Raw genomic sequence first — 25,995 nt, 5'->3', positions numbered from 1 at the left:
GGAGTGGCCAAGTAAAAGTTCAGACTTGACAAAATCTACAGCAGTTTTGTAGAAAAGAATGGGCCAAGATTAGTCCTGACTGATGTGCCAGTTTGATCTGCAGCTGCGGGGGGGGGGGTCTCAAAATATTAAAAGTGATGGTTCACTTACATATTTTCGCCCTTCTGTCATTGTTTGCATACTATCCTCATTAAAATATGAAATCCTATAAATCTTTGGGTGGTTTAAGTTACATTTTAGTTAGACACTGTTTTTTCATCTGTCATTTTGGCAAAGATCAGATCACATTTGATGGTGATTTTATGCAGAAATGTGAGAAATTCCAAAAGGTTCAGATACTTTTTCATACTACTGTATTCACTCCTATTGATTTCCAACCCAAGTGAGCCGAAATCAACAGAAGGTCATCTGATATCAACATGAAGTGACTCCGAGACACCCCCAAATCAACAGGAAGTGACCCCAAGGGGTTTTCCTGCCAAAGCAAAGTTACGATTGCAAATTATCTAGAAATTGCATTTCTAGTTTGTAAATCTATTTCCAATTAAATGAGTGTCATTTTTTTCTGTACTATGACTGTTCTAAATATATCAGCACGGACAACTGGTTTTAGGAAATCTTTCAAGACTCAATAAATGACCAATAACACAAGGTCATAATTTAGCAGGGCAATAATCTGATAATCTTACAGCATCACTCTCCCTGAGGCATGAACCAAGGTCAAATCCTTATTGTTATTCATGGGAAGTGCAGTGAGCGGGCACGATGAATGATGATCACTCATGTTTAACTGTTCGCAAGCATTAGGGACAGTGGCCACAGTCTTTATCAAAGCTGAAAATCAGTATGTGCATATTAATGTTCCATTTGTCAACATTGTGGTCTTTAGAGAAAAGATTATGCTTTTTAGGGCGATTAAATATGATAGCCTACCAGCTTCACAAGACCCAAATTGTATACACATGAATAAGCTAAATTCACAAGATTATAGGAAAGATGAGATGAAAAGAGAGTCACTTTTCAAAGGAGTCTGCAAGACAAAAAAAGGCTTTGGAGATTCAAAAATACCATTCACTTGAAATAGATTTCTCATAGGACGAGAGGCCGCAATGGAAAGGTTGAAAAAGGCTTAAGTATGTGACCAGACAAGAATACATTTAAATAAAAGTGAAAACCTTTAGAGACACAGACTAGTGGGAGAACCAATTCAACAGCTTATAAGGAATCTGCATTCAGATATATTAAGATCTTCCACCATTTACGGGCCTTCATAATCACTGTACCTTGTTTGCAAGCTCTAATTTGACAAATATCTGTATAGTGAGTCCTGACATATTGCTCATCTCAATCAATGTTTATTTAATGTAGCTTGTTCATTCATGCAGTGATGAAATTAAGCAAATTAGAGCCCAGTTTCATTATCGTCAACATGGCAACAATGTTGAATGGCCTCATCTTGAAGGCTATACAACGAAATATGTAAAGAGATGCAAAAATTAACCGTATTTCAAAGGAAAGGAGGGTTTGTGCAAAGGATTTTTTGAACTGTTACATCAATATCCATGCACAAACTGTCATTTACACTATTATATCAGGTCAGCCATCTGCCTCCTTGAATGCAAATTGTCATATATGCACTGTTGGACTGTTATATTACCACTAAATCACACCTCCGTGAAGTTGGCCTCTCATCAAGCTGAAATTTATATAAAAATTATGTCAATCGTTTGTGCTGTAAAAAGTTTTGTTTGTGCTGCAATCGTTTTTAGGATATTCACAATTCTTTTATAGGTCAAAAAGAGGTCAACCAGCCCCCCATTTTGATTGAAACTGACTAAAAATTAAAGCGTGAAGTTCATTTGTGATGAAATCGTTTTTGAGATATTTAGATATATTAATTTCGAGTGATGACGTCACGCCATTTATTGTAAAATGGACCAGAAATAGTGCCATTTGTTTATGCTACGTTTGTCTAAATTTGTTTGTCTGCTATCGTTTTATAGATATACTGTACATTCAATCATTTTCCAAGCCACTTATCCTCACGAGGGTCACGGGGCGGGGGGTGCTTGAGCCAATCCCTGAACTGGTTGCCAGCCAATCGCAGGACACAAGGAGACGAACAACCATTCATGCTCACACTCATACCTAAGGACAATTTAGAATGGTCAATCAGCCTACCATGCATGTTTTTGTTATGTGGGAGGGAACTGGCGTAACCGGAGAAAACCCACACTGGCACGGCATGCAAACTCCTGCACAGGAAGGCCGGAGCCCGGGATTGAACCATTGATCTCAGAACTGTGAGGGGGATGTCTTGAGATATTAATTTCGAGTGATGACGTCAATCGCAGCTTTTCCGTATTCAACTTCTGCGGCTGACAGAGCGTACTAACTCTCTTAATAAAAGACGGGTTTCCCAACAACTAGCGTAAACGTAGCCCAAATGAACAGCACCCCTTCGGGTCCGGTTTGCAGTAGATGGGAGGCTTGAAATATTATTTTGAGCGATGACGAGAGTCGCAGCGCCCAATTTTCTGCTGAATAGACCCGAAGGGTGCCATTTATTTGGGCTACGTTTGTGGTTGGGACACCCCTCTGTTATTGAGAGAGCTGTTATGCTCCGTCAGTTGGACAGAGGAGCTGCGATTGACGTAATCACTGAAAATTTAGATCTCAATATCTAGAAAAACGATAGCAGCGCATACAAAAACTTTGACAGCACAGATGAACACGTACATGTCATAAACGAATGGCACCATTTCGGGTCCATTTCTCAATAAATGGGGGGCTGCGTGACATCATCACACCAAATCAAGGGCGTAGGTTTGCATAGGGACATAACAATTTTCATTATATTAATAGTTCAGTTAAATAGGTAATTCAGATAGTCTTTTCATATGTTGTAAGGTTAAAATTGACCCTACCATTATTAGGTGAAATATTTGAATTATGTTCAGCCTTACATTTTCCCCTTTTCATTTGCTGAATGTGCCGGTCCATTTTTTCCCCCCTCAAACGCACATTTGGTTGGCTGATGACTTGGAATGACACACTAAGCACAGCCCCGACAGAAAAATGTTATGCTGCCTTCTTCGTCCTCTTCGAACAAGAGGCATATTAGATGTTTTTATTGGCCAGCAACAGCAGCAGCAGCCACTGTAAGTAATGTAAAAAGACGTCAATGTTGTGGAAGCGGGGAATACACCACTAATTGCGCTACTCAAAGTCTGACCTGCAACAGAGTTCGCATGACTCGAGTAGGAAGGTGCTTTGAGAGAAGTGTCTTCCTGTATGTGTTTTTGACTGTTAAGGTTAATTAAACTGTGAGAAATGTAGTGAACTCTGCTGGAAATTATAGAACCAGAAAAATGTGAGCAAGAAGCTACTTAAAGAGCGAGGTTTCAAGTCTGTGTGTGTCAGTCAATTTTCCATTGTATTTTTTTATGTGGTCTGAAAGCAGCCCAGAGGAGCGTTTGATTTTATTTTTGTTGCGTTTTGAGACATTTATTCTGGAAGTTTTCATAATGTTTCTTCAGTAGTTTTTGAAACGAAGGTTTGGATCGAACGGTATATCACCTGAACCAATACACATGAAAGTATTAGTCAATCCAAATTTAATGAATCTATCAATGAATTAAGTTCATATTCTTGAAAAATGTTGCCCTGAGCACCCTTCACCCAATCTTTTTGGTCTTATTACAGTAGGTCCCGTCCCCAGCAAAATGTGTACATGCAGGTTATGCTGTTATATCGTCCCTACCAATGTTGAGACCAAACCTACGCTTTTGCTCAAAGTTGATATCTAAAAATCGATAGCAACACAAATAGAACTTTTTACAGCACAAAGCAGAATAAACAAAGCATGAACGATTGACATCGTTTTTATATAAATTTGCATTGGAAGGGGGGCCAAATTTACGGAGGTCTACATCACTACTTGCTGCTAGTCACTTATTCACTTTATTCCAAATATTTGTACACTGTAACCTGTGTTTTTTTTATGAGCCTTATTGTACTTTTGCTTTTGTTTTATGTGGTGGACATCATGGCGAAGTTTTAAATCTAGTCGTACTCAGTACAATGTCAATAAAGGCTATTGTCTATTGTCTTCTAAATAGGAACATACTATACATATATAATACACATATATATACAACCCATGCAGCTAAAAAAAAAAATAATAAATTTTGTTTTAGAGGTATTTTTTAAGAATAAAAACAAAGATGTAAAAACAAATAAATCATGGTTCACAATCTTAGTTCAGTTCAGTTGTGATTGCTGTGTGGGCCACTTCCTTATAAACTGCAGTATATCTCTCCAATGGCAGGGGTCGCTCCTACTCAACAAAGACAAAAGGATGCCATCTGCAGAGACACTGTTTGACAAGTGATGAATGATTTTAGCTTCCTGCGTGGTTCTGGCATATGACTGCTGTTAACAAGTTAGTTGACATCATGAAAAGACTTGCACGGCCCCTTTAATAATATCACTGAATGAATGCATTGTTTCAGAGGGGGAAAAAAGCTTGATTTTTTGGCTTTATCAGTGTTGCCTCTGCCTGCTTTGCCCATTTTGATGGATTTAATGGTGCGCTGGAGATAGAAGATTTTAATTTTTCCTCTCACCAACTTTGCTTCTCACCTGTTTGGAGAGTTTTGTTGTTCAGTTTTTTTTTTTTTTTTTTTTTTTTTTAATAAGTGTATACTTAGAAAAATTGTAATTGCTTTGATTGTAAACTGGTTTACGTCGGTTCACTATTTTGGTGACATTTTAGGCCAATGGCGTACCGCACGCAGGCTATTTTTAGACCGTGATGTCGCATCGTAAAGCGGAAGTAAAACCGAAGTGGGACATTATAGACCCGCCCTCGCATAGACACAATGTAATTAGTGCTACTTTTCGCCGGTAATGTTTCAAAAACGAACATGCCGATCATGCATTGCTTTTTTGGAACTTATAGAAACGACTCTAGACATTACGACACATGAAGGATATTTTCTTCATACGTTTCCGGAAACCAAAAACTCGGGAGGAAAAAATGTGAAGACCGAATCGACTTGCGCGGACTTTAACACCAGCTCGGCGAATCCATTCACGTTTCATATGCAGTAAACATTATGTTGGGTTGGCATGGTCTTTCAGAGGACAAAGAGCTAAGCCATTTTTATATTTTCAACTTATTTTTTTGGCGTAACGTTGACTATGAATGACCTGAAAAGAATTACAATGGTATCTGACTGCCACTGTTACCGTTTCTGTTATATACAGTATATATATTTAAGAAAAAAAAAAAAAACTTTAGTAAGGCGGAAGTGTAAATAAATTATAGGATTAAGATGTGTTATCAATGAAAAAATTAAAAGTGTTCGTTGGCTGTCACTGAGTAGCATTTGCGATCGCTACACAAAGCTAACTAAATTACCCCCAAGAACGGTAAGAGACGTAGGACAACCAGAGGATATTTAAGAAAGACAGGGCTGATGGTAAAGGATAGCTTGTTGAAACAGGAGAATAAAAAGCGTCGATAAAAAAGCTAAAGCAATGCTGAGGTCGGCTCGTTTTTTTCATCTTTTTCAGCCTTCGACACTAAAGCCATCTCTTTAACTGAACATTTTTATATTCTTCCACATCTTTGCCAGTCAATTTGGCACCAGGCACATCATTTTCGGAGAGATTTGGTAGGTTTAGCTCATTAAACATCTCCTTCGTACACGATTTCCATTCATTTCTTATTAGGGACAAACGGTGGCTTGTCCCGACTTAGCAACAGTAGCTAATGTCATGAATATTAATAAGCGGAAGTGACGTGTTGCTTGCGGTACGCCATTGGTTGCATTTGACATGAAACATTTTAGGTGCTTTGTAACAAAGAGGTTAAATAGAGAGGTGGGTAGAAACACGTTACATTTACGTAGTTAAATTTATTTGAGTAACTTTTTGACAAAAATGTACTTAAACATGGAGCACTACCTTCAACATGACTTGAAAGCGTGGATTTTAACCTCTATCCTAGTTTTAATTTTCTTCTAGTTTTTATTTGGCACCGACTGACCTCGGAAAACCGAAGATATGATCCTTTTAATTACATAACAGGAACTATGAGGGAAAAACAGGGATTCACTATTCAACGATTGAAACTAGGAAATATTTTCTCCATTTGAGGGCACTCGTGCTCTTTGGATGAATGATGCTTCAATTCTGCAGATTTTTTTTTCTCTTACCAGAATTCAATTTTTTTTGTTTGTTTGGCGGCACGGTGGCAGAGTGGTTAGAATGTCTGACTCACAATTCTGAGATCAAGGGTTCAAACCATGGCTCTGGCCTTCCCGTGTGGCATTTGCATGTTCTCCCGTGCCTGCCCGTTCTCTACGGGTACTCCGGTTTCCTCCCACATTTCAAAAACATGCATGGTAGGCTGTTTGGAGACTGTAAAGTGCCACTACGTTTGAGTGTATGCGCAAATGTTTGTTCGTCTCCTTGTGCCTTGCGATTAGCGGGCAACCGATTCATTCGAAATGAATGAATGAATGAATTTCTTTGCTTTAATGCGGTTATGTAATAGGTTATAGTACAGCATAATAATATTTCATATGGATAACTTTGTCCTGAGAAAAAAATATTATTTTCCCATTGTTTAAAAAAAAAAAAAAAATCAAACATCATAAGCAGTTACTCAGAATGTGACTCATCACTTAAATATGCTTTTCCCCAAATACTTTTTTACTTGTACTTGAGTACATTTTTGGATGATTACTCTTACTCTTACTTATTTTGAAGTAATGCTACTCTTACTTGAGTATTTTTCCCTACTACTCTACCCACCTTTGGTTAAATACAGTGTATCACAAAAGTGAGTACACCCCTCGCATTTCTGCAGATATTTAAGTATATCTTTTCATGGGACAACACTGACAAAATGACACTTTGACACAATGAAAAGTAGTCTCTGTGCAGCTTATATAATAGAGTTAATTTATTTTCCCCTCAAAATAACTCAAAATATAGCCACTGATATCTAAACCCCTGGCAACAAAAGTGAGTACACTCCATAGAAACTACGTACATCCCTAAATGTCCAATTGAGTACTGCTTGCCATTTTCCCTCCAAAGTGTCATGTGACTCGTTACAGGAGTGCTGTCAGCATTGCTGCAGAGATTGAAGAGGTGGGGGGTCAGCCTGTTAGTGCGCAGACCATACGCCACACTCTACATCAAATTGGTGTGCATGGCTGTACGGTACACAAGAAAGCCTGCCCGTCTCATCAGACCATAGGACATAGTTCCAGTAATCCATGTGCTTTGTTGGCATGTCTTGAGCAAACTGTTTGTGGGCTTTCTTGTGTACATTCTTCAGAAGAGGCTTCCTCCTGGGGTGACAGCCATGCACACCAGTTTGATGTAGGGTACGGCGTATGGTCTGAGCACTAACAGACTGACCCCCCACCTCTTCAATCTCTGCAACAATGCTGACAGAATTCCTGTAACGAGTCACATGACATTTTGGAGGGAAAATGACAAGCAGTCCTCAATTTGGACATTTAGGGATGTACGTTTTTTCAGAAGGGTGTACTCACTTTTGTTGCCAGGGGTTTAGATATTAATGGCTATATTTTGAGTTATTTTGAGGGGAAAATAAATTAACTACACTTCATTGTTTCAAAGTGTCATTTTGTCAGTGTTGGCCCATGAAAAGATATACTTAAATATCTGCAGAAATGCAAGGAGTGTACTCACTTTTGTGATACACTGTAAATGTGCATGTACAAATTTTCAAGTTTTTCATGTCACATGTATTTCACATTCAAAATTTTCAATTGTGAGTAGATCCCTGAAAATCAGATTAAAGTAGAGAAATAGTTCAAATGAAAAAGCTATGGAGTGGAGACTTAAGCAAGGCTGAGATTGTAGACAAATACAGACAGAGGATTGACTTTGGAGAAAAGAGCATAAAAATAACAAGCAAGCTCCAGCTGCTCCATCAAGGCAGAGAACAGTTCAGATATCCTTGTTGTTAGCAAACAAAACTAAACCATTACGGCATAAATCCACACATGATCTGATCGTGATGGGTCAATAAATTCTCTCACATGAGCTCACACACATCCAAACATACACTCGCCAACACCTCCCACTGGCCTCAAGATCTGCTGACCACATACTTTAAGTGCTTAACCCCATCAGTGCCATGCTGGACACTCCTCATATGCTGTTCTACATTCCCTCAAGTGAGTGCTATTGATCCCCCCGGCAGGGGGGAATGAAACAGCTTATCCATTAAGGTTGAGTCGGTCTGTCGCCTCTCTGCTACTTACAGCAGATGGAGAGCAATAGACAGATGAAGGACGAGGAAGATGAAGGCAGGAGAAATGTCAGAGGCAAAGAGTTATATTGGTAAGAAGAGGATTAGAGCAGAAAAAAATGGGACTGAGAAAATAACAGAGAGAGAGAAAGGTCGAGATTAATAGAGACAATTCTTTCAACAAAATCTGTCATTTACATACCAATAAACCAAAGTTTAGTTAAGTTAGTTAACCTCCTGAGACCTGAGCTTTTTTTTTTTTTTTTTTTTGGCAATGTATTTTTCATTTATCTTTGCTATTTGAAATCTAATATCCTCAAATCAGTATGGAGTAAGAGTGCAACAGTATTTGTATTCGCATCATACAGTCATGGTACGGACATCACGGTTCGGTGCACACAGACAGACGGCAAACACGTTTGACGAAAAAAAAAATATTCTGACATGCATTTTTATTGTATTTATTCTTAATTAGTCCTCCTTCAATCCAGCGGACAGTAGAGGTAAAGTTGTAATGTAAAGTTACCACTGGTCATTACCAAGAAAGTTATGGCAAATGTACAGAGTGGGAACTATCAAATGCGCAATTACTAGGGCTGTCAAACGATTAAAATTTTTAATCGAGTTAATTACAGCTTAAAAATCAATCTCAATTAATCGCAATTCAAACCATCTATAAAATATGCCATATTTTTCTGTAAATTATTATTGGAATGGAAAGATAAGACACAAGATGGATATATACATTCAACATACGGTACATAAGGACTGTATTTGTTTATTATAACAATAAATCAACAAGATGGCATTAACATTATTAACATTCTGTTAAAGCGATCCATGGATCGAAAGACTTGTAGTACTTAAAAGAAAAATGTTAGTACAAGTTATAGAAATTTTGTATTAAAACCCCTCTTAATGTTTTCGTTTTAATAAAATTTGTAAAATTTTCAATCCAAAAATAAACTAGTAGCCTGCCATTGTTGATGTCAATAATTACTTACACAATGCTCATGGGTGCTGAAGCCTATAAAATCAGTCGCACTCAAGCGCCAGCAGAGGGCGGCAAAACTCCATATAACACAATTAACAAGTGAGCGTTTCACTGTACTTTCATTTAAATCTGTCTGAGCGGGGCATTTGCGTTAATTGCGTTAATGCATCAAATATTTTAACGTGATTAATTTAAAAAAAAATAATTAACGCCCGTTAACGCGATAATTTTGACAGCCCTAGTTATTACTAACACTTTTTAAAGGGTATTTATCTTATTTATTTGATAGGGGCAGTGCACATTAAAAGCGCCTGTGACACCATAAAAAAAAATCTTAAATAGTATAATTATTTGAATTAAAGTCAAACTTTGAGACGATTCTACTATATAGAAATTTATTTAACTATTGTCACCCATACCAAGTATGCAATAAAAAGTTCTAATGGATTCACTTTGAATCCATATGTAATATATATATATATACATGTATATGATTCACCTCACGAGAATATACAGTAATGACATCAGGATGTCATTCGGACTAGATAAATGTGGGCGAATCATATCCAGAAGAGGGAAGGTGATCTCAACTAAAGGGGCTGAACTACCTGAAGGCAACATAACAGATGTGCAGGACAGCTACAAATACCCGGGTATCCCTAAGGCAAATGGGAACACTGAGAAAGCAACTAGGAAGTCTGCCACAACCAAATACTTACAGAGGGTGAGGCAGGTCCTCAAGAGTCAGCTGAATGGCAAGAATACGATCCAGGCCATTAACAGCTATGCCCTACCAGTAATCAGATACCCTGCCAGCATCGGATCCTGGCCACTGGAAGAGATGCAGGCTACCGACATCAAGACAAGGAAGCTCCTTACAATGCACAGAGGGTTTCACCCTAAGTCCAGCATCCTGAGGCTCTACACAAAGCGGAAAGAGGGAGGCCGAGGACAAGTGAGCATCAGAGCCACTAGCCAGGAGGAAACCACATCCCTCCAAGAGTACATCATGAAAATTGCCCCGGTGATGACCTGCTCGGTAAATGCCTGAGGCAACAGAAGCCCAGTAAGGAGGAAGACCCTGAGGAGCTATCATGGAAGGAGAAGCCCCTGCATGGTATGTGCCACCGACAAATTGAGGGGGTAGCTGACATGGGGAAAACATACCAGTGGCTGGAAAGGGTCGGACTGAAAGACAGCACGGAGGCACTGATCATGGCAGCACAAGAACAGGCCCTAAACACAAGATCAAAAGAGGCCGGGGTCTATCACACCAGACAGGTCCCCAGGTGCAGGCTATGCAAAGAGGCCCCTGAGACAGTCCAGCACATCACAGCAGAGTGTAAGATGCTGGCAGGCAAGGCATACATGGAACGACATAACCAGGTAGCAGGCATAGTGTACAGGAACATCTGTGCTGAGTATGGATTGGAGACCCCAGAGTCAAGGTGGGCGACACCTCCAAAGGTGGTCGAGAACAACAGAGCCAATATCCTGTGGGACTTCCGGATCCCAACAGACAAACTGGTGATGGCCAACCAGCCTGACATTTTTTGTTGAGTTTGGCTGTGCTTGTGGACAAAAACAATAGTTAATCCTGAAGGAAGGCTATTATTATTATTCCTGTTATTCCATGAACATGTTTGATTTATTTTGAAAGACAATTTTGAATGGTAATAAGAATTTTTTTTTTTTTTTTTTTTTTTTTTTTTGCATTCCTGGATACTTAAGGGGTGATTAACAAGTTTTTATGTCTTGTGTATGTTAATATAATTTGAGTTCAAATAATGGAATTTTAATTTGGTAATAAAATCCAGACATTTATTCTGGAAGTTTTCAAAACGTGTCTTCAGTAGTTTTTGGAAACAAAGAGTACAATCAAATGGTATATCACCTGAACCAATACATATGCACTGCAAAACCCCACCTTCTTAAAACTGTAATGGAAGAAAAAAGAAAAAAACTCTAAATTCCCTTGTTTTCAGTGTAAATCTACTAGATAGAAATAAGTAAAATTATCGGCCAGTGTAAGTAAATTTTATTCAGATTTCTTGAAATACAAATTGCTGAGAATCACACTTATTTGAAACAAAGTTTTTATATTTAATGTTAAAAAAATCTTGTCAGAAATGTTCTTAATTCAAGAATATTGTTCAAAACATTATTTGAAAGAATTTTTTTCTTGATTTAGGTGAAAAATGACCGACTTTTAGATGTGTGGGCCTAATAACAAATGGTAATATTTACTAAAAGTAAGTGGAAGAATCTGACACTTTTAACTAGCCTTTAAAACTCAATCATCAAAACAAGACGAAAAAAAAAATAGATTTAAGATAAATTATCAGATTGAGAGGTTAGACTATAAAATGTGTAATGTGAAAGTTAGTACAAGTCAATACAGATTTGTTTTGCATTAATCATTAATCTATCAATTAATTAGGTTCTTATTGGCGAGAAATGTAGCTCTGACTCCCGTTCACCCAATCTGTTTGGTCTTATTAATCATGCAGCTTTTGCTGTTATATCATCCCTACCAATATTAAGACCAAACCTACTCCCTTGCCTTTGGTAGACGACCCGCGCTTGAAAGGAGAGACCATACTGCCCGGGTGGGCGAGACGACAATTTTTTATTTATATATAAATTTCAAACAAAGTGGTTTCAGCATACTGCACAGCCAGGTATTAGTATTGGGGCCAAAAAATGGCATTGGTGCAACACTAGTTTCCACAGTCTTCTGTTTGACTTCATTAAATAAAAATCTCACAAATTTGATGCTACTCAGCTGTTTTGTAATTAACACCGACATTTTTTTTTTTTTTTTTTTTAATTATCAACATGCCGCTTTATTTAAAAAAATGTAGTGGACAAAAATTCTGAAATATCAGCATCAGTTAGAGGCATGTGTGAAATGCAGTGATCATTCCTAAGTAGAAGAAATCAACAAACTTGATGTGCGGTGTCCACATTGTAGTTCTTTTGACAATGAGTTGCAAGTTTGGCAACACAACTATTTGAAATTGCATGATTGTATGTGCTGTTGACAAAAAACTTTTCATCTGTATAAAATGATTGCTTCTTTAAGTCCTCTTTTCTGGGAAACTCACAACCTAAATTTGAATATTTGTCGAATGAAATAATCGCAATACACAGTTCCTTATGCAAAGTTTTCACAAGATGATGGTAAATCAAATCAAAATTGTGCTTAGTTTACAGTAAGGTTTAGAAACACTTTTAGCCAGGGAAAACCGGAAAAAACAAGGAAAAAATAACCAGTTAAATACTATGCCATCCATTATCTTCCTCCTTCCACGGAATATTTGCACTTCCGATACAGTAAATCCAGTTTTCACAATGACTTTACCAGATATTAAAGAAAAATATCCTCATTAGGGTCCAATTGCCTATCTTCAGTTGTCACACAAGTGTTAAAAGTAAATAGGAGAAAAATCTTCTGATTGAAAAATGATGAACAATTACAAAGCTTGACGTAGCTAGATAAACTCTTCTAGCATATTCCTAAACTGGAGTTGAACAACTTTAAAGGTGAGAATAAATTTACAGATTACTGATTCTTTAGGACCCGAAGCACATTAACCTCTCATAATATCTCACGAGGTTAATTTACATATATTGCCATGATTACTTTAGTAATCCTCAAATGTCCGTCGTACAGATACCACTCAAATCCTGAGAAAGCCTTTTTATTTGAATAAAAATCACCAGCTTCCCAAAGGACACGAGATTGCGTCTTGTCTGACAAATTACATTGGTGTGCATATTCACGCATTATTGATGCTTCAAATATGAAGGTTCTGATATGCTCCTGATATGATAAATGCAATTTTCCTGTGCAACAAATTAGACAACCATAAACAGCACTCCTCAGGAGCAGTGAGGGAAATTATATTTATAGAAGGGGCAGAGAAAATGATTAACAAGATGAAAGAGAAAAAGGGAATGGAAATTCAAAATGAATCAATAAATAACAAAAATCAAAACACAGAACATGGATAATGAGGAACAGCAAGGTGTTGATTAAAGTTCATACGCGGAGTTTAACCCTTGTGTGATCATAAAAAATATATAACGCATCATACAATTTTTACAAAAAATGTAGACGTATTTTAAGTGTGATAACTAAGTCATTTCTGAATATTTTTTTACTTTCAACCACTCAAAATGTTCAGTGGCATCAGAGCTATCTATTCACATATAGTTTTTATTTTTAATTTGTACTTTTTTGCCCTCTATTGACAATAAATGCAGCACTGCGCTACGACCAAAATTAACTATGTTGGATATATATGTACAAAACAAAATTGAATTGGAAAATTTCATATCACACAATTAGAGCCTTGAAAAGGTCAGTGAGTTATAACAACAGATTTTTTTTTACCCATGCCCATATTTGGCAATGGCCGTTTTTGTGTATAATACCCCTAAACATACAATTGTTTACAATAATTGTAAATGTTTTGAGGTGCGATAACTAAGTCATTTCTGAATATTTTTTTACATTCAACCCCTCAAAATGATTCGGTGGCTTCAGAGCTATCCATACATATATAGTTTTTATTTTTTTATTTGTATTTTTTGCCCTCTATTGACAATTAAAGGAGTACTGTGCTACGACCAAAACTAACTATGTTGGATATATATGTATAAAACAAAACTGAATTGGAAAATTTCATATCACACTATTAGAGCCTTGAAAAGGTCAAAGAGTTATAATAACAGAATTTTTTTTATCCATGCCTATTTTTGGCAATGGCCGTTTTTGTGTATAATACCCCTAAACATACAATTGTTTACAATAATTGTAAATGTTTTGAGGTGCGATAACTAAGTCATTTCTGAATATTTTTTTACATTCAACCCCTCAAAATGATTCAGTGACTTCAGAGCTATCCATACATATATAGTTTTTATTTTTTTATTTGTATTTTTTGCCCGCTATTGACAATTAAAGGAGTACTGTGCTACGACCAAAACTAACTATGTTGGATATATATGTATAAAACAAAACTGAATTGGAAAATTTCATATCACACTATTAGAGCCTTGAAAAGGTCAAAGAGTTATAATATCTGAATTTTTTTTATCCATGCCCATTTTTGGCAATGGCCGTTTTTGTGTATAATACCCTTAAACATACAATTGTTTACAATATTTGTAAATGTTTTGAGGTGCGATAACTAAGTCATTTCTGAATATTTTTTTACATTCAACCCCTCAAAATGCTTCAGTGGCATCAGAGCTATCCATACATATATAGTTTTTATTTTTTTATTTGTATTTTTTGCCCTCTATGGACAACAAAAGCAGTACTGTGCTGTAACCAAAACAAACTATGCTGCATACAAATATATATAAAACATGAATTGGAAAATTTCATATCACACAATTAGAGCCTTGAAAAGGTTAAAGAGTTATAACAACAGATTTTTTTTTATCCATGCCCATTTTTGGCAATGGCCGTTTTTGTGTATAATACCCCTAAACATACAGTTGTTTACAATAATTGTAAATGTTTTGAGGTGCGATAACTAAGTGATTTCTGAATATTTTTTTACATTCAACCACACAAAATGATTCTGTGGCCTCAGAGCTATCCATACATATATAGTTTTTATTTTTTTATTTGTATGTTTTGCCCTCTATGGACAATAAAAGCAGTACTGTGCTATAACCAAAACAAACTATGCTGCATACATACATACATATATATATATATATATAAAACATGAATTGGAACATTTCATATCACACAATTAGAGCCTTGAAAAGGTCAATGAGTTATAATATATATATTTTTTTATGCATGCCTATTTTTTGCGATGGCCATTTTTGTGTATAATACCCCATACATACATACATACATACATACATACATACATACATACATATATATATATATATAACATGAATTGGAACATTTCATATCACACAATTAGAGCCTTGAAAAGGTCAATGAGTTATAATATATATATATTTTTTTTTTATGCATGCCTATTTTTTGCGATGGCCATTTTTGTGTAAACACGCAATTTTTACAATAATTGTAAATGTTTTGAGGTGTGATAACGAAGTCATTTATGAATATTTTTTTTACTTTCAACCACTTAAAATGTTCACTGGAGTCAGAGCTATCCATACACTATAACCTTGAAAAGGAAAGTCACAACAGCTATGAAGAATTTATAACAGAATTTATATAAAGCAATCAGTCAGTGAGTCCCAGCACCACAAGCAATCCCACGTTGTGTTGACGCGTGTCCCCTGGAGGATTGCCGGTGTAGACCTCCAGCTTTGATGCGTAGGAGGTTCGAGCGTCACAAAGGGCCCAAATCTTCATGCCATACTTTGCGGGCTTTGACGGCATATATTGTTTGAAGCAGCAGCGTCCTCTAAAGGCAATTAGGTGTTCGTCCACGGACGCGTTACGTCCCACGTTATACATTTCATGTAGCCGGAAAATCCAGCTGATCCACAAATCTTAAATCGGCGACAGTTTGCTTGCATAGTACCGCTGTGGTCTAAGCAGCTTATCATCGAACCGGAGCATTCGGTTGATCTCCATGAACCCCCGATGAGCCATTGGGTCGGGGAAAGTCGAACGCCCGGTCTTGACGCACCACAAGCTGCTCGTCGCTTCATGCCTGGAGCGGTACATTCCAGATAGGACAAGCAGCCCGATATACGCCCGCAGCTCTTGAGGCGTGAGGGGAGACCAGTTCTTGAGCGATCGGAGCCCTTGGATGTTGGTCAATGCGACTATTTTCGCGACGATCTCCTGGTTTACAAATAACGCAAACGCCGTCTCCCGACTGCTCGTCTAGCATCATACTGCATACAACGTGGGGATTCGCGCAGGGACGTAATGTATTGTCCAGCCACTTCGTTGGTTGGATGCCATATCGCTTTTTTGTTTTCCGAGTTCCATAAGTATGATCGGCGCTGTCCGATGGATCCGACCCGACTATTATGACTCCCGTCATCCTGACGCTCCCTAGGATGACGCCGCGTAATAAGAGGAGGACCTCCTCTTTATATCAATCGGAGCTTGACCAATCGCGGGCTAATAAATTCAAACACGAGGCGGACCAATCATAGTTGAGATCAGGGGCGGACTGGGACTAAAAAGCAGCCCTGGACTTTGACTCAGCCCAGCCCATAAGAATCGCTATACGAAGGGAAACACAGACCCCATAGGGGGGTCCGGGAACATGCCCCTCCCGGGAGAATTTTTTTTTTTTTTTTTTACATTTTATTGTAAAATGCACCAATTTCGTGCACTTTGAGAGAAAAATGAAGAAAATGTGTCTAGACTGTGACTGTCTGACTACGGGCGCTCAAAGTACTGCAAGGCTGAACTGGAGTTGGATTCATTTTCTGTACTAGCTCTATGATCAACCTGAATAAACAAATGAAAGAATTTATTTTTCAAAGCAAGTTTTACGTATCCAATTGATTATAATATATCTCTATAGATCTCTGTCTATAAAATGACTTAATTGTTTATGCCATAATTCAGTGGTCTCCAAACTATTCCACATAGGGCTGCGGCGGGCGCAGGATTTCATTCCAACAAAACAAGACAAAACCTCTGCACCAATCTGGTGTCTTACAAGTGTAATCAGTTGATTGCAGTCAGGTGCTGCTTGTTTTAGCAGAAACTTCATTGGTTAAACTGTCGGTACTCGATCGGTTAAAACAAAAACCAGGCCCCACAGCGGCCCTTGAGGACCGGTTTGGAGACCCCTGCCATAATTAATCTTGCCATAAAAATAATAAATTTCAATGAAAATACAATACACATTTCAAGACAAATCCTGTATACATAAACTTCATTGGAAAGTATTAACCAGAAAACAAAACGATATATAAATGATTAATAATGTATATAACATCAATTTAACTACCTAAACTTTAAAGTAAAACCATTCATTTTATTAATATTTTGTTATATTTCTTCTGAATTAATATTGCTATGCTGCGTGTGCATACATTGTTTTACGGCTAAAATATTTTTTCTTAGGAGAGGGATAGTAGGACTAGCATACTGTAACTTGACACGATTGCAAACGGGTACATCGACTAGCTGGCACTAACCCTTTAATTGTCATTTATTTGATTTAAAATGTAGCTACCTGATGGATAACAATTGCCAGTTTACAGAGCAAGTAACCCTCTTCATCCCAATTTACTTGCCCTGCGCTTGTCTGGGGAACTTCCAACAGTTTATCGTTGCCCCCTCCCTCTTCTTTTCTCTCTCCCAGCACCGTCTGCACGTCAGAGCGGCTGCAGCTCCCTCTCACCATCGCCGGGAGCTGAGCTGTTGTTACCCGACGTGGCCGTTGCAGCCAGACTGCTGCTTGCGAAAATATTTGTCGATTTATGACATTTTAATGCTTCACTCTCCAGTTTCTTTAATTTTTTCTCTCTAACCTTCTCCGCGCCACCCTGCTCTTTTCAGTTTTTTTGCCACCACCATCCATATTGTGCATTAACACTCGTCGCTATTTTGCTTCCACAAGGAAGGAACCAATGAAGGCTACTCTGTGCTTTCGTCGTTCCTAGTCTATCAGATTGGCGGTGAAAAACCAGGCGCATTGCTGCCACCTGTCGGATTGGATGCGAACTGTAGATAATCAGAGGATAGGGGGGATAAAAACAGTGATGCATAATGAATGGCGGCCGCCGGCCGTCCAGGGCACCGGCCGTTCTGTGATCCTCCAGAACCCACAGATTACCAGTCCGCCCCTGGTTGAGATTCAAAAACGCAACTCAAAACGTAACTTTCGAAATCTGAGCCAATCTCTATGCAGAACATCCGTTTGAACTAAAGACGCTCACACGCATGCGTATTGCGGAGACGTATAAAATTCAAACAAACACTTTATTTTTTGAAAAAGAACTCGGCCAGTCATTTCTGGAGGTCCCCACCAAGCCCTACTAAAGTCCCGACCGGAATTGTTGAACACAGATGCAAAATTTTGGAGCTGGCTGCAAAAAGGCAAAATCATTTGCGAGCCTCTGGCGTTACCTAACGGTGAAGGGGTGTAAATGCTCTCAACCCAAAAATTTGGCATGCATACGTCTGAACAAGCGTAAATAAAGCAATTGATGTGGCAATCGCGGGAAATGCATTTTTGCACATTAGGTTTACAATGCATTCAAAAATTGGAATTATAATGGGTGTCTATGCTACAAAAAATGTAAAAATGCTATGTTTCAGTATCAAAAGTAAAATCTCATTGCTGCAATGCCTTAGAAAGCTCAGCAGGTGGCATTTTGAAATTCAGGACATTTTAGACACCCCCTGGAAATGGCAGCTCTCTGGTGTTTTTTTTAATATGCTTTTTCTTTGATTTAAAGGTGAGAAATTCGAAAATTTACAAAAAATGTAGACAGTGTAGCATGAGGGTTAAGGGGGACCCAGGGAGTCCAGGGCCCCCCGGTTGCCGAAAAAGTGTCATTTCAAGTAATTGACTGTCCTATAAAAAAGTTTTCCGGTAAAATATTGTCCATAAAAGTTGTAAAGCATTAAAACAAACAACAAAAAATGAAGTAAATGAACAAAAAAAGATTTGTGTAATGGGTGAAAATTATTTTTCGAAAAGATCATGTGACTAGCACCTTAGATGGTCATTTGCTTTGCTTAGCCAAAACCACCAGAGGACCGACGAGGCAAGATGGATATACGTAATTTTTTCCAAACCTAAGTTTTCAAAAGCGACAACTAATGCTGAGCAAGACCCAAGGACTGAAAATGTGGACCTTGAAACATCAGAGAGCACTGCCAAAATGGTGAGCAGAGTTTCAATTTGCGCTACTTAAGACGCTAATTGTACAACAGAGCCACCGCTGGTGTCTTGCCAATGTAGTTACCCCCGTGAAAAATTTTATTTCCTGGCCGCAAGAGCGCGTGCCCACACGAGTTATGAGTTGTGTCGACTTAAACAATTAATTGAAGCCAGAAAACAACGACATTTATATATTTTGGACATTGACATTTATTAAAGGGATCCTTAATCTTAAAGACAAGTAATTCTTAAAAGATAAATGTTAGAATGAGTTATAATAATTTGATATTAAAACCCCTCTTAATGTTTTTATTGTCATAAAATATGTAAAATTATTTTAACTGATTGGTCGCCGTTGTTGTTGACGTCGCAGTGTGGTGACGTCACTGGGCCCGCTGCCGAACTTTCAGCGCGTCACTCGTTTGCTACCCCAACATGTCGTCGGTTCTGCCCTTCTAAATTGAACCAGAGCGGAAAAGTGAAGAGCAGGAAAGCACTGTCGGTCGTTCACAAGACGAGCAACAAAGGCAAAATGCAGAGCAGGAGATACCTGATAAGACAAGAGTTGGGCAAAACCGGTGATGTACTTGCGGCAAGTGCTTCTCAATGACAACGGCGCGAGAGAGCGTATGCTATTGAGAACTCCGCTTTTTGTTAGCAGATCTTCAAGGTGAGCTATTGCGAGATCAAACTTATTCCAATATAATTATGTAGATTGTTAGCATCCAGAGCTGTCGTGTGCTTTACATACATAAGTATAGGCCAAACGTTAAAACACACCTTGTCATTCATGCATTTTTATTTTCATGACTATTGAGATTATAAACTCTCACTTAAAGTAATAAAACTATGAATGCACATGTGTGATAGTCAGAATCCGAGTCGTGTCGTGGTTGACTGTCCTCATTAAATTTGTCATCTGGATCAATATCTTGTACATCCAACTCACATTTAGCTACTTAAGGGTGGTCTATATTAAATGCTCGGCGCGCATCAGCTGGCCACTGTATGGCTGCATCGGATGTGTCTGGATCAGTTTGAGTGAAAGCATCACTCATATTAGGTGAAAACTGAACACACACACTTACTGCCTGATGAACTGACAGTAGAGGTGAATTATTAGCTTCCTCTGTGACTAGCGGTATGTCAGAAGGTTTGCCTACTGCTGTAGCAACAGGAGCGGCTTGCCTGCCTAAGAGAGCGGCCAGCATTTTCTAGTCTTTGGCGCTTTATTGCACGCATTTCACTCGTTATCAGAGCGCGTTGAGGCTTCTTGTGAGGGAAAATAGTTGGAACAGCATTTGATTTTAGTCTCCACTTATATCCAGCCGCTCTGGTGAGCTCTTTCATAAGTTGTCGTTGACTAAAAGCCTCAAACGCGTTAGGAAAAAAACGGCGAGAACAAAGCCTTGGGTCTTTGGGAAGTTTTGTCAGTCCACAGGCATTTTCCCAAACCTTTCTCCTCTACTTGTCAATAGGAAATCTGTGGACACTCACATCTCTCCCCTTGTTTCCATTTGACTGGAAATTGCATCCAAAAGCGAGTTTAGGCAGCAGTACACAATTGGAAACATCCTAATAACGTCATCACTCCGAGCCCGCAAAACATGGTGCCAACTATCGGTCAAAATACAGTATGTACTAAATATTATAAAATATCGCCATTGATTTAACATTGTACGTGTTTCTAACGACATATTTTAGTAAAAGAGAACAACTGTGGTTTATTAGAGACTACATGTCTTTAAGATCGAGGATCTCTTTAAACTGGAAAAACTCCATACAGGACTTGAATTACAGGAAAACAGTTATAAGTCATCGTACGAGTAATATTCAATAGATGATGATCTTGGCGAAAATTATAGCCTTTATTGCTGACACTGCGTTTCGAGGTGATCAACATGTTGTGCCCCCCGTGCGCCAAAAGTCAAACTACGTCTATGTTGAAGATAGCTTGCCATTGTCACGACCTGATCGTGATGGGCTACCAGATCTCGATGGATTTCTACTGCGCATGCACGACACAACGTCAGTTCTCGATCTTGACGGCAGATATAAATATATATGTGATAGATCAAAGGATAAAAAATGATGTTTTCTTCCTTTTATTGGGTGATAATGGTCTCTGAAGTGTTTACATGGAGTGAGGGGACTTCTCCCCTCAGTTAGGGATATTAGGAAAGCACTTTTTAAATTCTTGAAAGACATTAGTTTATGTGTACAATGGCTGTACAGCGTGAGCGTTTTGCTGGCATTTGAGCTTAAAAAGAATTTGTTGCGAGTAGAGAAAAAAAAATGGGAGCACAAGTGGGAGTACTGATTTTACCCTTAATTTGCATTTTGTTCCTGTAAAATATAAGAGATTTGAGGGGAAATTGGAGAGAGAAAAGTGGCAGGAGATGCTTTCTGGGTCTGACAGCATCTAGTCCAAAGATCCAAAGTCCAATCAAGTGTTAGCAGCGACACTGCTCACAAGATTAAAAAAGTCCAATCAGATTGGCTAAAACTCTTCCCTTGGCTAACGCTAAAAGACAATCTTATGTTGCAGAAGCAAGCTGCGGTCAAGTCAGCGGACGTTCGTGCTCCCGTGGTCAAATAAGCAGATCTTTAAATTAGCGCATGTGCGTAATCTAAGCATTACGGTAAACACATTCTGACCGAGAGGCAAGGCAGTTGGACCTTGTTGTGCTCGCATTGTTCCCAACTCTTTAAAAACAGTCCCAATACTCTAAAATACATAATAGCACCATTATTAACATGATAAAAATGAAAACATAAAAAATTCGGGGACGGTGAGGGGCATAAAAGTTGTATACAGAATTTGGAAAAAAAAAGCGTACGGTTCCCCCAAAATTTGCCAAAAACTGTCCCATTCATTTCTAAAGGGATTCCATTGACAACTTTTTGAGTCCAAATTTCCCATTCATTTCCAATGCCATTTACTTTGCAATGTACACAAATGCCAATGAGGACCGTGCACATCAATGACATTGACAGCCATTTAAATCGATTCTTTTCATGCCAATGTACTTCGATTACATTGACGCATATGTAAGTCGATGCCATCGACGGCCATGTACGTGCAAATTTCCCATTCATTTCCAATGGCATTGACATTGCATTGTAGCCCATGTACCCCATATATGTTGATTCTTTTGATGCCAATCTACTTGGATTCCATTGACGCTTATGTAAGTCGATTTACGTCCAAATGTCTTATTCATTTTCAATGGCAAAAATACTTATGTCCCCAAATCAATAGGAAGTGACCTGATAACAGTAGAACATGTCCCCCAAATGTCGCCAAATCAACAGGAAGTGACCTGATATCAACAGGAAATGTCCCCAAATCAACAGGAAGTGACTTGATAACACCAGGACATGTCCAAAAATGTCCTTAAAACAATAGGAAGTGACCTGATATCAATAGGACGTGTCCCCCTAATGTCCCCACATCAACAGGAAGTGACCTGATATTGTCCCAAAATGTCCCCAAATCACCCTGGCCGGGGCTAAGATCTGTATCTACCAGAGCAAAGCCTCATTGTAATGTCTCCAGAAATTGCAGTTTCTGTATTTCCTGCTGAGTGTGTACTGTATTATCGTCACGAAGTCGGCGTTGTCCTTGCAGACCCTACAATATGAGCTCATCTATTTTCATTCAAAATTGTTGGAAGCCTTATTTTTGGACAAAAACTTTTTAATTTTACAGACGAAAACATATGTAACTGTCGACTAAAACTGGGCAAAGTTTGTATGCGATTTTGTCGACTAAGAGTAGACGAAGAAGAACACATTTTGAAATTACTAAAACATGACTAAGACCAACAATTATTTTTGTCCAAAAGACCAAAACAAAAATTTAAAGGGCTTCCATAAACAACACTGGTCCAGACTTAAAAGTATTACTTTTGACAGCATTTAAGGTTTCTAGAATGTCTTCCTATTTTTTTTTTGTTTTTTTTTTTGAGTTTTTTCTTCCACTAGTCTAATATTTTGGTTTAGCAGTGAACCAAGAGAATATGACAATTTCTAATAATCCGTGAAAAGGGGGAGAGAAATAATATTAAAAATAAAAAAATGCCAATAGGACACAAGCTGGTATGTAACAAGAATACTTGGCTAGAGTGCCTGGAGTGCATACAGGATGATTTTATAAATGAACACAGCATTAACGGCGTACCAGTTTGGGAAGCAGAGAGTGACCAATTAAAAGCTACCCAAAGGGCCTCTCCTGCTATTATAAATGTCTTACGCTTTCATATCAACACACACACACGCACACCCCCCCACACCCACATATCATTAAATTAGCTTGTAAGAAATCCATGGCGTAAAAGATGACATGGTAATGGACTACAGGGAATATGCTGGGTGAATCCATAACCTGACTTTATAGGTATGCTGAGCATGTATATGAGTATATATGAATGCATACAGGCTTGGGTCAATGATTAATAATGCATAATCCTTTCAAATATAATAAGTTACATGTTTTATGAGACACTTATACACTAAAATTGCAATCTGAGAACCACTACAGGGTTGTAGCCCTATATGATGCACAACAGTGCCGCATCTATTCCATTTAATATTTTCCTTTCCTAAAAACACCTCACTGACGAGCACCATATAATTAATCCAATAAAAACATTAAGTTTGCATGTTTGTGTCTCAACACTTACTCCACAGGGGGGTTGAGGTCCTCAGCTTTTGTCTCAAAGAAGTGGAGCACCTCTTCACTCTGGGAGATTTGTCGGGGGAGTCTCACAAGTGCCTTAACAGAGAAGAAATTAGTTTAACCAATGTATCTTATTTGGTGATGGTGATTTCATATACTATCCAGCCAAAATGCTATAGGTGATCCTATTTTATCGTTTTAACTAGGGAAGTGACAATATCGCGATGTGGTGATATATCACAATACTTTGTATTCCCATAGGATATCAATATGCGCCCGCCAAGAATCAATATCGCTTTAAAAAGATGTGACTGTTTTATGAAGGAACTAACCGGTTGCTAGCAGAATTTGTTATCAGATAAAAATTTCCCATTATAATAGCGTCTAAGTTAACTCATGGCGCTAGACATCCAATTCATTCCCAGTCAAAAATAATTAGACGCCGTCAATGGCAATCAAACATCAAACTTTCATAGTTGTATGTTAGAATATTGTAAATTGATTTCCTGATCCATTCATCGATAAATATCGTATTTGTATTGTGATATAATCATTATCGAGAGCCTTTTATCTCAAATCGTATCGTATGGGGAGATGCCCAGACCTACGTAACGTTGGCCCCCCATCAGACGCAAATTTATATGAAAATAATGTCAATTGTTTGTGCTACGTTTGAGCTTGTTTGTGTTGTAAAAAATTGTGTCTGTGCTGCTATTTTTTATTTATTTTATTTTTATTCTTTTTATAGGTCAATCTGAGGTCAACCAGCCCCCCATTTTGATTAAAAATGGCTAAAATGGTATTAATAGTTTATGCTTGGTTTGTGCTGTAAGAATTCAAATGCTGTGTTAGGTTTTGTATTGGTTCCCTCCTAGTGTGTTCCTGTGATTGCCGTTGATTTCGCCTGTTGTGCCTGCTCCTAGTGTAGCCGCCAGCCTGCATCCTTCTGTGTCACCCATCTGTTCCTCGTTGTCTCGTTACCCCTTGTCTCTGTGTGTATATAAGCTCCCAGTTTCTTTTCACCCCTTGTTGCGTCATTGTCAATGCCCATGTGTTAGTCAGCGTTTGTTCTCCACAGTTTTCACCGTCCAAGCCCTTGTGTCCAAGCAGGCAAATTTTTGATACCCAGTCTTTAGTTAGTAGCAGTTTTGTTTGCCTCTGTACTTTCTTTGGATCATAACAGCCTTTGTTTTGCACTTTGTTTTTTGTGTGATTTAATTAAACCATTTTTGCATGATTCATCTGTCTCGCCTCCCTTTCCCTGCATTTGGGTCCACACTACCCGCGTATCCTGACATGCTGCTATCGTTTTTGAGATATTGAGATACAGTGATCACGTTTTTTGCAGTTAATGGGGACCACAACCCGCTGCGTCTGTGTGTCTTCAATGTATTTATTCGCATTTAGCAATGAAACGCGATACATATAAGACTTTTTTTTTTCACTTTTTTCCCTAAAGTATAAAAAATGTATATGTATAGTATTTGAACACCGTGCTATTTTGCAAGTTCTCCCACTTAGAAATCATGGAGGATTAATAAATGGTTTGTAAGCACTTCAAATTTAATAATCATGACATTTTACTGTCCCACCGAATTATTTCTAAACAAGAATAAAGGAGAAAAATGCTTGTCTTTATAAAATGCTTCAATGAGTGAGTCCACTCAAATCCGCTCATGCTGCTCACTTACACACAATGAGTTGCCACAGCAACTGTTTATCAAGTCAATGATTGACGTATGTGGGGCATTGAAGTTTCGGCTTACAAGCGCCTCTGGCAAGATCAAACTTTAACGTCTGTCAATCATCGTTAACTTTAATAAGCAACCCCAGTGCACTGCCTTGACCAAGAAAAGCGGGGTAGGAGCAAGAATGACAGACTACCTGATCGAATCATAACAGCTCTATAAAAGACTGTATATATATATATATATATATATATATATATATATATATATATATATATATATATATTTTTTTTTTAATATATATATATTTATATATTTATATATTTTATATATATATTTTTTTTAAATCGAAAAAAATCCACGATGGACTGAGGGCGCAAAGTTTGAAGCGCAAAGTAGCGAGGGAACACTATTAATTTCAAGTGATGACGTCATTCACACACCCTCTGTCACGGCTGACAGAGCATACCAACTCTCTCAATAACAGAGGGATGTCCCAACAACTAGCGCAAACGGAGCAA

General features: G+C 38.1%; 1 protein-coding gene across 4 annotated transcripts in view; it reads right to left on the bottom strand.

The window, feature by feature from the left end:
• The window catches only part of sh3pxd2aa (SH3 and PX domains 2Aa), a 183,808-nt gene that overhangs the window by 84,354 nt on the left and 73,459 nt on the right, over positions 1–25,995 (bottom strand). For all 4 annotated transcript variants that reach the window (XM_057842412.1, XM_057842413.1, XM_057842414.1 and 1 more), the window contains exon 5: positions 23,791–23,882. In XM_057842412.1, the coding sequence (XP_057698395.1) occupies positions 23,791–23,882 (92 nt within the window). The remainder of the gene's footprint in view (positions 1–23,790; positions 23,883–25,995) is intronic.

Source organism: Corythoichthys intestinalis, chromosome 8 (assembly GCF_030265065.1).
Source record: "Corythoichthys intestinalis isolate RoL2023-P3 chromosome 8, ASM3026506v1, whole genome shotgun sequence".
Taxonomy (NCBI): domain Eukaryota; kingdom Metazoa; phylum Chordata; class Actinopteri; order Syngnathiformes; family Syngnathidae; genus Corythoichthys; species Corythoichthys intestinalis.
Note: the sequence above shows the minus strand (reverse complement) of the source record. Positions and strands in the feature narration are given on the sequence as shown.